The 13,646-nt window shown below is 39.1% G+C and overlaps 1 protein-coding gene across 1 annotated transcript in view; it reads right to left on the bottom strand.

The window, feature by feature from the left end:
• Positions 1-13,646, bottom strand: part of nphp4 (nephronophthisis 4) — a 176,400-nt gene that overhangs the window by 116,919 nt on the left and 45,835 nt on the right. Inside the window, exon 7 of the mRNA XM_073470631.1 lies at positions 1,174-1,358. Within this exon, the coding sequence (XP_073326732.1) occupies positions 1,174-1,358 (185 nt within the window). The remainder of the gene's footprint in view (positions 1-1,173; positions 1,359-13,646) is intronic.

The following is a 13,646-nucleotide window of genomic DNA, read 5'->3' as shown; positions in this document are numbered from 1 at the left end:
AGGGATTTAAGGTGGTTGTAATTGTGACAGCTGGTGTTCCCAAAGCTCAATGAATTACAAAGCACAAGGTATCTGAGAGGATCTGGCTTTTTTACAGTCGCTACTGATCCATTAACAAAGTGCTGTGACCAACTCTGATCCTGAATCTGAGGACCGGAGTTTTTGGAGTGTCTTAACACTGTTATTTCACATTTTCTCATCCTGGAGTTAGAATTGCTTAATCATGTTTGTTGTGAAGCACTTTAATATAACCAAGCGCTCTATTAATAAACTTGACCTTGCACTTTTAGGATGTGTTGCAGGGATGGGGGTTCATCTGGGGTCCAGCCTATATCACCATCTGACATGCAAAAACCATTCAATCCAAGTGTTTTATTCTAAGTGCAAACACTGGTGACCTTACACCAGCAGATCCACTTTGACGAGGTTAGCATTGAGTGTCATGATGTCTCAATAAAACCCAGGGGCATGAGCTGAAGCCATATCTCCCTGATTGGTTATAAAGTGTAAACACGCATTGAAATGTATTACAAGGCTGTTTTATGAGAGTGGAAGCTTGTATGTCATGGAATTGTGTGTAAATTATGAGGTTGAGTTCAGACATGTAAGGCCTTCATCAAACATACAGTGTTTGTTCTGTTAGCAGGGTCAATGGACTACTTACAAAGTCACATACAAAATATATATTACCTATATAAAATATAATTGTGTGTTAACCTGAATCATTAAAGTTTATTCATTGGTTGGAATGTAATGGACAGATAACCTTTGATACATGCAGCGGACTATAAATATTTAGCATTATCATCATGTAGCTTTTGGCCTTTTTTGACATATAATTGTAGATACACTGACCTTATTAGGCAGGTCAGGTATCAGGCAGACATGACCAGTTAACATTATAATTATAATAGTTTACACACTTTAAAACTGCAGAAAAAAGGAAGCCAGTATTGGATTGGTACTCAGTATCAACCAGTACCCTGAGCTATAAGAATCAGTATTTGGACCACCTTGGAAACAAGGCAATACAGCTCAAGGGGTTTATCCTGATACAATTCATTTGTCTAAGGGTTCGAGCTGGGCTTGAACTGTTGAGCCAACTTACTGTAGGGACATTCTATAAATCAGTGGTAAATTATGCCATTATTATACCGTGTTTCCTCTGCTCACCTGTCCTTGGTCAGGGTGCTCTGTTTGGAGGTGCTGTCTGCTCGGCCTCTGGCCCCCGAGGCTAGGGGCTCCAGCACCACCACTTGGGGCTTGTCGAGGAAACACCAGCCATTGTGGACCCCGACGTGAAGCCTCCTTTCCTGGATGACAACTGTTCTCAGTGCAACCTCTGGTCCTGGCTGTTTCTGAGAATCAGTGAGAAGATCATTGGAGTTATGAAATTATGCAAGAATGACAGAAGATCATGTGGGCCAAATATAAATAACTGTATATATAATTAATCTCTATCCCAAACATTTGTTTGCAAGTCTGTTTGTTTGCTAGTAAGTAGCATAAATAAAAACGAGTCCATAAAAAAAACATAATCTGTTGTATATCAAAATAGAGACTGTCCTACTTGCTGTAATATTATATAAATCTCAAGATACGTGTTATTTTAGAAACAATATGGATGATGGCATCGCCTCTGTGGATCTCTTCTTTTCCATCTTCTTTTCCATTAATTATGGCATTCTAACCCAGTTTTTCTGTTCAATCTATATCTTCTTTTATCTGAAGCAAGTATATCTGATAGTTGACTCAGTTCTTTCTGACAAAACATAAACAAGTTGTGGACCACAAAGGACCACACACAAGTCCAAACGCTTCCTACTCTGACCTTGTTTGGAGTACTATTATCATGAGTTTAATAAAGAGACATAATTATGCTTAAGGGGCATATAAAAGATCCACAAATGTAATAACCTACTGTAGTAATTATGTGTGTGTTTTCATGACCTTCAGAGGATAAAACCAGTTTCAATCAAATTATGGCTATACTTGGGGTCACCATTCCTATCAGCACTAATGACACTGTAGGGGGGCTGGGTATAAAACCTCAATCAATTTATTTCAAATAGAAAAATATTTACAATTTTAGGAACAGTTAAAGTTCCTGTACGTCTTCTTATGTTTAGACAACATACAGTCTATTAGTCTATATATCACCACTGGGTCGAATCACTGTGGGTAATGAACTAAGGGTCACTTGTAAATGATGACCTGACCCCGTTCCCCTCAACTCTGCATTTATATTTATATTATATTTATGTAGAGTATTTTAGCATCTTTCTGCTCAGTGGTTGGGTTTTACAGTCACTAGAGTTACAAAGAGAGTGAATATTGGACTTCTATTCCTCTGGAGGCCAACAAAACAATTAATGCTTTAAAAAAAACTAATAAGGTTGCTTTAAAGCAACATTATGTAGCTCTTTCACCTTAAAATAACAGCTTCTGAATCATTTTAATGTTACAGTGACCAAACATAACACAACTTCAGCTGTGCACACAAACCTTGTTGTTGGATGTTGGATTATTACCAATTTTTCGGGTTTGACTTTAGGTTTTACAGTTAAGATAATCTGGCTCAAGTGTGGCTGTTTATCTAATCTTCCATGTCCGTGTTTCATCGTTCCCCGATCACAGCAATTACTTTGTTGAGTCCAATGTTATCGAGTGATATAACGATGGATTTAACTACAAAAATAAAAGACAAGTTGTAATAAACTGGGATCATACATTAATAAAATAATTGTATGTCAAAAGGGCACCCTGGTTTTATTTTATTTTTCGAACATACTGTAAGTGCTAAATAAAAAATGTAAAAAAAAAAAAAACTAAAAAAACAAGTCAAAGTGTCAGCAGGCACCAGTTGAGACTGTACTGCCACACTGTAGCTGCTGCCACTAATAACTGCTCAGTGATTGACTGTGAACTCTCGAACCTTAAAGTACGGAGCCATGCTGAGCTCGCCTCCTCCTTCCCATTTGTTTCATTTCAGTCTTCTCCCTCTCTCCATCACATCTCTCACTCCCACTCTCCCTTTCTTGTCATTCTCTCTTTCTGTCCCTCTTGCTGCTCATAACCTTCCCCATATCCACCCACACCTTCTCAATCAAATTAGCATATCAATTCAGCTTTGGGTTTTTCTTTTAAATCAGCAACAGCAGGAGCAGCCGACCAGCCTGCCTGGCTACTGTACAGCCCACGTACACCGCAGCTCGCTGCTGCTCTGCTCATGTTACATCTGCACACTAACAGACTCCATCCTTCTCTCTGTCTGCCTGTTTACTATCTACCCTCCTCTTGTTATCGTCGCTCCTTCTCTCACAAGCAACGGCCGATATGTACTCAGCGGTGTACCATATTTTTCTTTTGGTGATGAGGTTGGAAGATTTTGGGGTTTTGTCGTAACCTCAAGTGATTCCTTCCCTTCTCAGTTTCCTTTAAAAAGTATCTCCAACTAAAATATATCCTCCTCTCAACTCAAGTGCTTTATTTTGTGGGAGGAAGGGTCCGTACTGGTACACATTAGTGCAATTCTGGCATATTGAGAACAGAAGCAGGACAGGTGAATGAAAATGTGAGTTGTGTGCTAGGTTTTCGTAATGAATACCCACAAGGCCTGTCTATTGCTCCGCTGTGGTGTGTTTTGCGGAAGTTTACTTTTTATTTACCTATTAGAGGACGCAGTGACTCACTAATACAATGCTCTATGTATAGTTTGTTTTGAATCGTGTCAGCTCTCTTCTGGCTTTGGGAGTGTTACATAACTGTCTTCCTGCTGGATCACATGGGCTAAGGCTCCATTCAATTAACGTTCGCTGCCTGAGTGCCAAGACTAAGATGTGTCCTCATGGTGGAGCGTACATCACACATTTCAATCTGGGACTGTGCCGCTTGCACACACTGTGACGCGCGGGATGATTACTAATTACCAGAGAAAATGATGAAAAACAAACAACATACATCAAATCCCTGTGTGTGCGCGACACGGTTAAGGTGAGGTTTTGCAAGTGAAAAGAGAAAAAGGAAAAATACATTATCTTGTTGACAATATCAGGACATATGAACTCATTTACATATATTTATGGCTTCTCTTGTGATAGTGTACATATGTATGTTCTGAATAGAAATTGTAATGTAATACAGTTGATGTGACAGTTTGCAGCTGTTTCAGTCTGATGATGTGTTCATGTTTCGGCACCTATCCAGTATAGCTATTTAAAAACAGCTTGTTGGCTAATGTTTTCTCACCCATGTACCCCATGTAAATTTCTGACACTGACAGAATTTTCTTGAGTTGAGAACACTCTAAATCAGTCATCGATGGACTCGGCATGCAATCTAGGGCTACAATTTTGGATGGATGGACAATTTCACTGGGTTTCTCTCATGACTGTCAACTTTTGTTGGGGAAAGTCCAAATTTGCCCACTTTGTTGGGCCTTTAGTTTTTGTCTGTTTGGGAGGAAAGTTATGTTTCCCTGACCAATCAGTAGTGACTGTCAAATCTATCCATCAACGCCATGTTAAGTTGACAAATACTGAATATGAACTAACTGATAAGTCAATCGAAAGAAAATTAATAACCACATTTTTGACAATTGATTAACTGTTCCAGTCAAAACATTTGCTGATTCCAGCCTCTTTAAGGTGTTATTGACAACGTTCAGCCACTAAATGTGGCATTCCATCTCCCCACTTCCATTGCATTCACATTATGACACAGCTAGCTAACATTGCTATAGTTAGCTAACAAAGGTTAGCTAACATTAACGTTATTAACGCTAGGTAGCTAATATTAAGGCAGTACCGTTTTCTGGGTGCATACTATAGAACTCAGCCATTCTTGTGTTTTTTTCCACAAACTGGCAACTACCAAGACTGCTGACAAAACACAGATACCACGCGATAGCAACAATTATACTATTGGCTGACAAACCTTGTCAGAAGCCGAACCAACTGTCAGAATTCTTACACAAACATAAACAAAACAATCAATTTGGACCCAAAAACATGTTAAAATGACTGTCATAATAATGTTTTTTAAGGAAAAAAGATTTGTCTACAAAAATATAATGACATTTAAATCTGAGGAGATGCTGCTTTTCTTTATGTAAATGAAGAGTCTTGATTTGGATTGTTGGTTGGACAAAAGAAGCAATTTGAAGATGTCACTTTTTGCTCTGGGAGGTTTTGTCAAGCATTTTTCACAATTTTTGGACATTTCAAAGACTAAACAATGAATCAATAAATCATGAAACACTTATTTATCAATAATGAAAGTAATCATGTTGCAGCCCTACTGTTGATTGAGGAAATATGAACAACAACCTGTACAGCTGTTTCAATCTCCTCCACACTTGTCTTATGGATAGGAAGATGATGTCTTCATCCTTAATTCCACCCACAACACTCTGATTGTTTCTTTAACCAAGGAAACAGTCATCAAGAAGCAAAACACCAACCCATTTGAGTTAAAAATAGATGTGGGTCTGGAACCAGGCTACAAAGCTACAATGGGACCATCATCCCCCAGTATCTCCTCCTCTCTCCCTAGTTTGGATGCTATCATGTCTCTCTCTCCCTCATGTGTTTGTTTGTGTCTCTTATCTGTGTGAATGCTGTGCTGCCTCTTCTGTGTTTGTGTGGCCTGTCCTCTTTTCCAGTTCTCCCTGGTGGAGAGGAGGTTGTGTGGCTCAGATCCTACCTAATATCGTCCTGGATCCACTGACTTATGCTGTGATTGGTATCTATTGCATGTCTTTCTGTCCGGGTAGAGTGATCCCTCTTCTGAGGTTTGTTTGTTAAAAGTGTTTTGGATGATGTTTTATCTTCTTATCCAAATCGAGGGACTTAGAACAGCGGGTGTGGTACGCTGTACAGATGGTAAAGCCCTTTGAGGCAAATTGTGATTTGAGATATTGAGCTCTATAAACAAAATGTACTTATTGCACTGTATTAACATAATGCTCAAAATCAACTCACTGTTTCTATTCATCTGTTTTCTTTTGTTTTTCTACTTGAGTTGTGAAGCACCACTTCATAGTTCAGCTCAAATTTCATTCACACTTTATATTTCTGTGCTTGAAATTTCTAACATTTGTAACACTGACACTTAGCTGCACCTTTCTGTAGTTTTATACGTAGTTATATGCTCATATGGATACACTTTTTTTTTTTACATTGCACCTCTCTTTCCTTTGTCTTCTTTCTTTTCATTTATACCAAGCAACTTGGACATAGAAATGTTTTTCAGGCTGAACAAAGCCTTATCCTACCTTACCTTTTATCTTATGTCAGATCACTTCTAGCAAGCTGGACAGTGGGTGTGAATCAGCTGTGAATAGTTTTCAAACAAAACATTACATTGTCTGTAAATTAACCTATCCAACAAAAACCATACTTTCAGCAAGCAGCAGCAAGCAGCAGCAAGCAGCACAAGTATGACAAGATATCTGTAAATAATTGCTTTCAGTGACATCCAGATTATAATTATGATTGTGTCATCTCCTACACAGTCTGCTCTCCGCTGCAGCCAGAGCTATGGAAGTTGACAGGGAAACGGCTTTGTATCTCGTTGGACAGGTCTGCCATCAAGTGTTTTAGAGAGAAAATAAAAGAAAGACAGAGAGAAAGTTGTTTATGGGAGAACATCAGTTACAGTGCTGCGCTCTGTTCTCTGCATCCCTCTTCTCACTCCCCTCCTCCAAGTTCGTCTTTCATTTATTTCTTTGCTCTTTTTTCTCACTCCGTCAGTTCCCCTCTCTCTCTACTTCTCTTGCTCGCAGTCCTCTTTCTTCTCCCTCTCGCCTCTGTCTGCTGCCGTCACAGATTTCTTCCTCCCTCGCCTGAAATATGAATATTTTAGAGCTAAGAAGCTTAAAGGGAACAATGAAATGGCCCCGAAGTTAAATTATACTCCATTTCCAGAGTCACAGAAGAGGGACTTTTCTGAGTGATGAGCGCACCGGTGCCACGTGGGTGTGTCTTTCTCTTCTTCACACACACATAAGCTTGTTGTCTGCCGCTTTTATGTCATATTGTGATATTCCCACAGATCTTGCTCCTAGAATTGCTAAACCTGGCAGCGGCACTGTAACTGATCAACGTGCTTCCTTCAGCGATCACAATGTGCACATGACACCTGGGTTAGAAAGAGTGGAAGTTCTTCAGGGCTAACATGCCTTAATGCTGTTTGTATCATTTAAGGAAAAGGAAGGGGGAGGCTGAATGAGACTAATTTGCATGCTTTTGGAGGCAGTTTGTTTTAGGGCTTTGTTAACAGAGTAAACAAAAGCCGTGTGTTGTAAGAGAAGAGTTGGGGGTGGGTTTTTGTCTTACAATTAGACGAGTCGCCCCAGTGTAGGCGTTGTATAAGGGAAACTAAACATTCTGCTTTACCAAACATTTCCTGCTGGAAAAACAATAAATTCAGAGAAAATGTTTCGATCTGCGATGGTTGCTCTCATGTCACTGAATCAAGAGCAAGGCCAAAGCTGAATATATACCAATATGGCCTCAAGGGCTCAACAGAAGTGTTTTTCTAAACTGCAAAACCCACATTTTAATGTGTCTGCAATCTCGAGGAAAAATGGCCATATTCGTTTGAAATCTGTGTTGGGGATAAAGTGCTCACCAGCAAGTCAGAGATAACGCTGGTGGAAAAACACACCTTATCTTGGAAAGAAAAAACCCAGAAAATACAGCCTGTACATTGCTGTGGGGGATTGTAGTGCATAATGTTCGCTGAAGAGGTTTGCATGTGATTCCAATCCACATGAACGGTATTAACTCAGACAGATTTTTATTTTGAAGGGTGTTGTTTTTGTTTTCTCCTTCCCTCATCTGAATTTCAATCCAAAAGAAAAGTACAAAAGTGGAAGATCATTTCCTCACTTGAGTATTCACACCTGAAAATGGCATTATCATTGTCAAAATATTAACAACAAAGAGCCTTTTAGCGATTCAATTTAGTGGTGCAACTGCTGGCGGTGGCAGCGGGAGACAGAGGGTTCACGATGAAATAGTAGTAAGCAAAATTCATTTAGTTGGGGACACTGTCATTTGAATAAAACTGAGCGGCTGAAAAAGAGAAAAAGTCATTTAGATGGAATTTAGAAATAATAGCAGAGAAATTTGAAGCAGGCGGCAGCTGCCTCATTGTGCAAGTTTGAGGAAAATTAGTGTAGATTTTAAGAGGAGGATAAATTACTTTCTGAAGGTTATTTCTTTGTGCTCAAAGGGCAGGAGATGAAGTGCGAGAGCAAGCCCTCTTTAATAGCTCCAGCTGGGACATGAGAAGCTCTACACAGCAAATGGGTCTTGACCCTGTAATCACTGAGTAGGGACTTCATAAACGGCCGAGACAAGGCTTAGTGCCACTGATCAATAAAAGGGTCAGGAGCCCAAAGGGATTCTGTAACCTGTTACCTACTAGCAGTATTGTAATATGGGATGCAGTTCACATCCAACGTCAAGGAGCATCTTCGAAACAGGCAAGGGTTACAATATTCTTGTTTTGGGCTGTTGGTCGAACACAATAATTTGAACATGAACATGTACTGTAGAGCTTGCGCTGCTTGCAATATATCACCTTATGAAGAGGGAAATTCTTCAGTATTTTTCTACCAAACTTTAATATCATACTGTAAATAATTTAAATAAGTTGCAGCTTGCAACTGTTGACCACTGACCATTTTCATAATTTAAAATCCATCCTAAAACCTTTGATTTACTGAGAATCATATACAAAGTTGGAGAAACCTCCAAATCAACATTTAGACTGCCAGGGACAAAGAACTTTGTACCACATTTGTACCACATGTCATGTGACACGGTGGTGCTGTCGCACTGAGTGCGTAGATGTGGACCTAAACGCAAGAAATGGTAGGCAGATGGTTCAATAGCAGAAGTTTATTCAAAATAGACCTCAGGAACAGGAAAACAGAACAGACAACTCAACAAAGACTGAACTGACAACTAGACTTATAGTGCGTTCATGTGGTGTCGGAATAATCGGAAAACCATATTTGTGAATGCCCCCTTAAGTAGGAGCAACAACTTGGAAAGTCTTAGCAAATTTTGGTACATGAGTTGCCAAGTTGATGTGTTGTTTAAACAATCTGACCGATAAAATGCAAAACATTGTCCATGTTGCTCCCACATACCAACTTGATGCAACCTCAACACACCAAAGTCAGAAGAACTACTTCTGAACTCGGGAAAAGGGACACACCGAGAAGCACATGAATGCAGCATTAAATACAGTCTAAACTGACGAGGGGATGAGGTGCAGGTGGCGAGGCAGAGGAGCACAGGTGAGGGGAATGAGGTGAAGAAACAGGAGAATAGGAGGGGAGCTGAGGGAAAACGCTGGGAACAGGGCAGGGCTAACAAGGCTGATGCAGGGCAGGTGTGGAGGGAAAAGCAGATTGGGGAGGAGCACAAAAACACAGAAGGGAAACAGAGCGAACTGCACCACATGACACACATGAAAACACAATAAAAGGAGACAGAAAGGACAGGACCGTGACAGGTTCACAGTGGCCATACTCGAAGGCGAAATAATAGTTTAAATTCAGTATTGTACTACTGTTTGCACAAAAAGTGTCAAGAATAGTTGCACAGAGAATCATAAAAGAGAGCTTGAGACAGTTCAAAACCTTATTCTGTAAACTCCTCGCACCAGGCGAGTCGCTTGGTGAAGTGGCTCTGAACTGTTGACTCAGCTTCCCCCAATTCCGATGTTGGTATGAATGTGGTGGGAGGGGATTTCTGAAGCTGTTCTACCATCCGACAAGCACTTCAGTTAGAGTTTACTTACTGACGCTGTAATGCCGGATCAAAAATCTCTCTATTTGCTACCAACTACAATACATGTAGTACACTGTCTTACTGTCAGCTCACTGTGACATTTGTGCACTCAAAAATGGAACAAAAGAAGTAATGCACGCGACTTTTAGCAGTTCATGCAGCCCTACACTTGTCAGTGATGGAGAAAAATGCCTGAAGTGATTTGAGACACATCCTAAAGCTCTCCACTGAAACCAATTCTAAAAGATGCTCTACCAATTCTTTCAAGGGAAGAAAATGACCTCACAGAAGTATGGAGTCTAAACAGATTCATTTGCACACGTCTGGACGAAACTTGAATAACACAGCTATTACGTGTCATCATCGTCTCACAAAATGTCTTCATGTTTATGTGAAAGAGCAGTGAGTTCAGCTAAAATATACAATCAGCCAAATAACTTGAACAATTCGATGGCTCATAGGCCAATTACATCTTTTCTAACTTATCTTGACAATATAATTATTAATATTCCTTCTCATGTCTGATCACTCACATTATCTCATATTATATTTGATTATCTGTGTGTGCCCTGTCTTTGATAGCTGCCTATTTGTGAGTGCATACACATGCAAACACACATAGGGTTATAGAGGGTATGCGGCACACGTGTGTGTATTTCTGTTCTGTTTCGGACACTTATGCATCCTCAGGAACTTGAGATCAACATCCAACATTATTCCTTAAATTATTAGGATATTAATCTAGCAATGAAATGCAGAAACGCATCAGCAGATATGGGTATGCTCCATCTAATATTAGGGTTTTATCAGGCAGGGTTTGCAGGGGACAGACACACATCATTGTTTATTGTACTGCATTTCTCAACTTGTGAATTATTTTATCGATCTTAATTTTCACTTCTGCTCTGCTTGGAGTGCTGGACTCTTGGGTGAAAAACATACTGAACTTAACTTCCCTAACTTTATGAGACAAGCTCATAAACATGATTTTGAACTGATAACATTTTTCTGAAGTCTGCCAGAGAAAATCTGCATTATCTCCAGATCCTGAGATTGGCAGTCTCTTCAGGTTGGGAATCTGTATCTTGTAATTTAGTACACAGTTTCTACTGTAGATCCAGAATTTTCCTATTTTTTGTTCATAGCATAGATGTCTAATAAGCAGGCTTAGGCAATATACAAAATTTCATATCACAATATTGTCCTGTCCAAATATTGCGATACACAATATTATCGCCGTTCGGGTGGAGAGTCAGGTTTTTATTACAATATTTATTACTATAAGTGTAAATAGTATAATATATTTAGTGCAGCTAGACCATATCATATTCAATAATATTTAATATTGAAAAAAGCCTACTAATACGGAGTTTAATTAGTCTGAGGTCTTATTGACCTAAAACATTAGTTATGTCACTGTTTTGGAAAACATACATTTAGCGTCACCTTAATTCACTTTAACAGCTCGATGACCAGAGTCATGGAATTTGTTTTGTAGTACAGAGAGTCCAGATGTTGTTTCTCATATTGTAAATGTAACATAAAAGTAACTGTTTGCTTATTTAGTGCAATAAGAAAGCTTTTAAGTCATTTACGTCACTTTTTTGAGTGTGCATGCCCAAAATGTGGGAAAGGTTAAGTCTTCAAATGTTTTCTATTTTTTTTATTAATGGTTTACTTAGGAATTATTAGTTAATTATTTTAATTATTTTACACCTGCAGCATTGGGGTCTATGGAAACACTTACAATAAAGAAGTCAAGGCCATGTCAAACTAACAAGGGGTTAAATTGAAAGACTCAGACTCAGACTGCATTTGTAACAGGCAAGAGTATGAACAAAGATGATCTTTGTTATTGACTGAAAAGAAATTACTTGGGTCCATATTATTTCTGGTCAAATTTTTTCACGTTTAACGTTAAACGTTCCACTTTTTAGTTCTTGCCTTTGAATGGCTTCCGTTATTCAATAAAATACGACCGACTGGAAGCAGTAATAGCCATGAAAGCCTTCCTATAATCAAAGATAAAAACACCTGGGCTTGGTGCTTCATTGCTTAGCAAGGTAGATTTTTTTTCTCTGTTTCGCACCATTAAAAACAGTCAGCTCGTCAATAACTTTTCTTGTCAGTACTTTGTGAAATCAATGTGTAGGCTGTTGTAAAAGATAATAATAACTCTACAGATGGCAACTGTCATCTCCAGGGGTGTGTGTGAGTGTGTGAGAGGGAAAGAGCAGGAGAGTGTGAGAGAGAGAAAGCAGGTGAAATTATGTCCCACATGAGTTTTGTCAAAGCCAATTACCAAGTGAGTTACACAACTCTGGCATGTGTCTCTTAGCTTTGAAAACGAGCAAACAAAAGAAAAATGCTTCTCCGGGTTTTTGTGACTATTAAACATCTGTCACATAGTCAGGGAGAGGATGCCAGTTGGCTGTTAACTTGTCGTTTTCCATGTTTCAACCAACTGATAACACAACAGTCAGGACATTGACCTACACATGTGCATGTCCGTGTGTGTGTGTGTGTGTGTGTGTGTGTGTGTGTGTGTGTGTGTGTGTGTGTGCGTGCGTATGTGTTGCTACCCACACAGTGGATGTTAGCTCCCCCATATTGCGGGTGAGTCATCCATGGCAAGAAACAGTGGCAGCATCATTAGCATGCCGCTCTCATCCTCCCACTCCCCTACTCCTTAACAGATTTTAACTGGCACAGCGCTTCCACCGATAAATCACTGTTGCCCTACTGCTGAAACACTCCCATAATTCACAACCAAAAATATTAAGGCAAACACACACACATACTGCTGCCTTCCTATTCCCCTTCCTATTTCATACCTCTTGTCCCTAAGCATAACATATCTCATGTCACTTTCATCCACTGCACATATTACACCGCCATGAGCACATTACTGCTTCCACTTGGAAAGACTGGTACAGTCCAACAACGAGTCCCAGCAGAGCACAAACATGCAACTTCATAACTTTAACTTTAGAATCATAACTTTAAAGAATACGGCTGGTATTATTATATATTTTTCATACTTTTCAAGAAAACTGCATGGAAAGACCAAACCTAAAATTCTTTAGTCCATCGTAATGTTTTCCGACTTCCTACCCTAAGTCTGTAGCACTTAACTCAAAGCCCACTTTTAACCTAATGAATAGCTCTTTAAAACCAGGTCACGAATATATTATTCCATTTTTTTAAAAAAGCCTCCATAGTTTCCCAAAACTTCTGGCCATTGTAGTTTTTAGCAGTTACTTAAACTGGAAGAAACAATACATGTATTTAGGACTGCTTTCAACCAAGAAATAATAAACATTTCAGTCAGAAAACAATGGAGCTCTATGGCACATAGGACAAAAAAATGGATCAGGTTTTGGCTACACAATACATGTTAGTAGGACCAATTCATTGTTGGTTTTGGCCTTTTTATGGGATTTGATGACAAAAAAACTGAATATCAGCAGCAGTGTCCTTTATTTAACCTTAAAAAAATTGCTGTAACACAAAATAGTGTGACGAGTGTACCAAATGAATGCTTTAGAAGCAATTTCCATCTCAATCTGGTCACACAGCATCATGGTTTCTTCAGACAGCCACAGACATGAGATAAACGATGATTAAAGACTCAGTTTTGTTGGTCAAAAAAATGCCTGTATATCATTTAGCAGTCTTTGATGATTCATCTAATTTGTTAGAAATGCTTTGTGCTTTTGTTTTGCTTAATCTATGGAGTGTAGGTTGTGCTCTTAACACCATTTAACTTGGTAAGTAAACCACTGTAGTTCATTATGATAAATAGATGTGACATTTATCGTTGGATTGGGATTACTT

The sequence above is a fragment of the Pagrus major genome, chromosome 7, assembly GCF_040436345.1.
Source record: "Pagrus major chromosome 7, Pma_NU_1.0".
NCBI classification, from domain to species: domain Eukaryota; kingdom Metazoa; phylum Chordata; class Actinopteri; order Spariformes; family Sparidae; genus Pagrus; species Pagrus major.
This window is presented reverse-complemented; position numbering and strand designations above follow the sequence as displayed.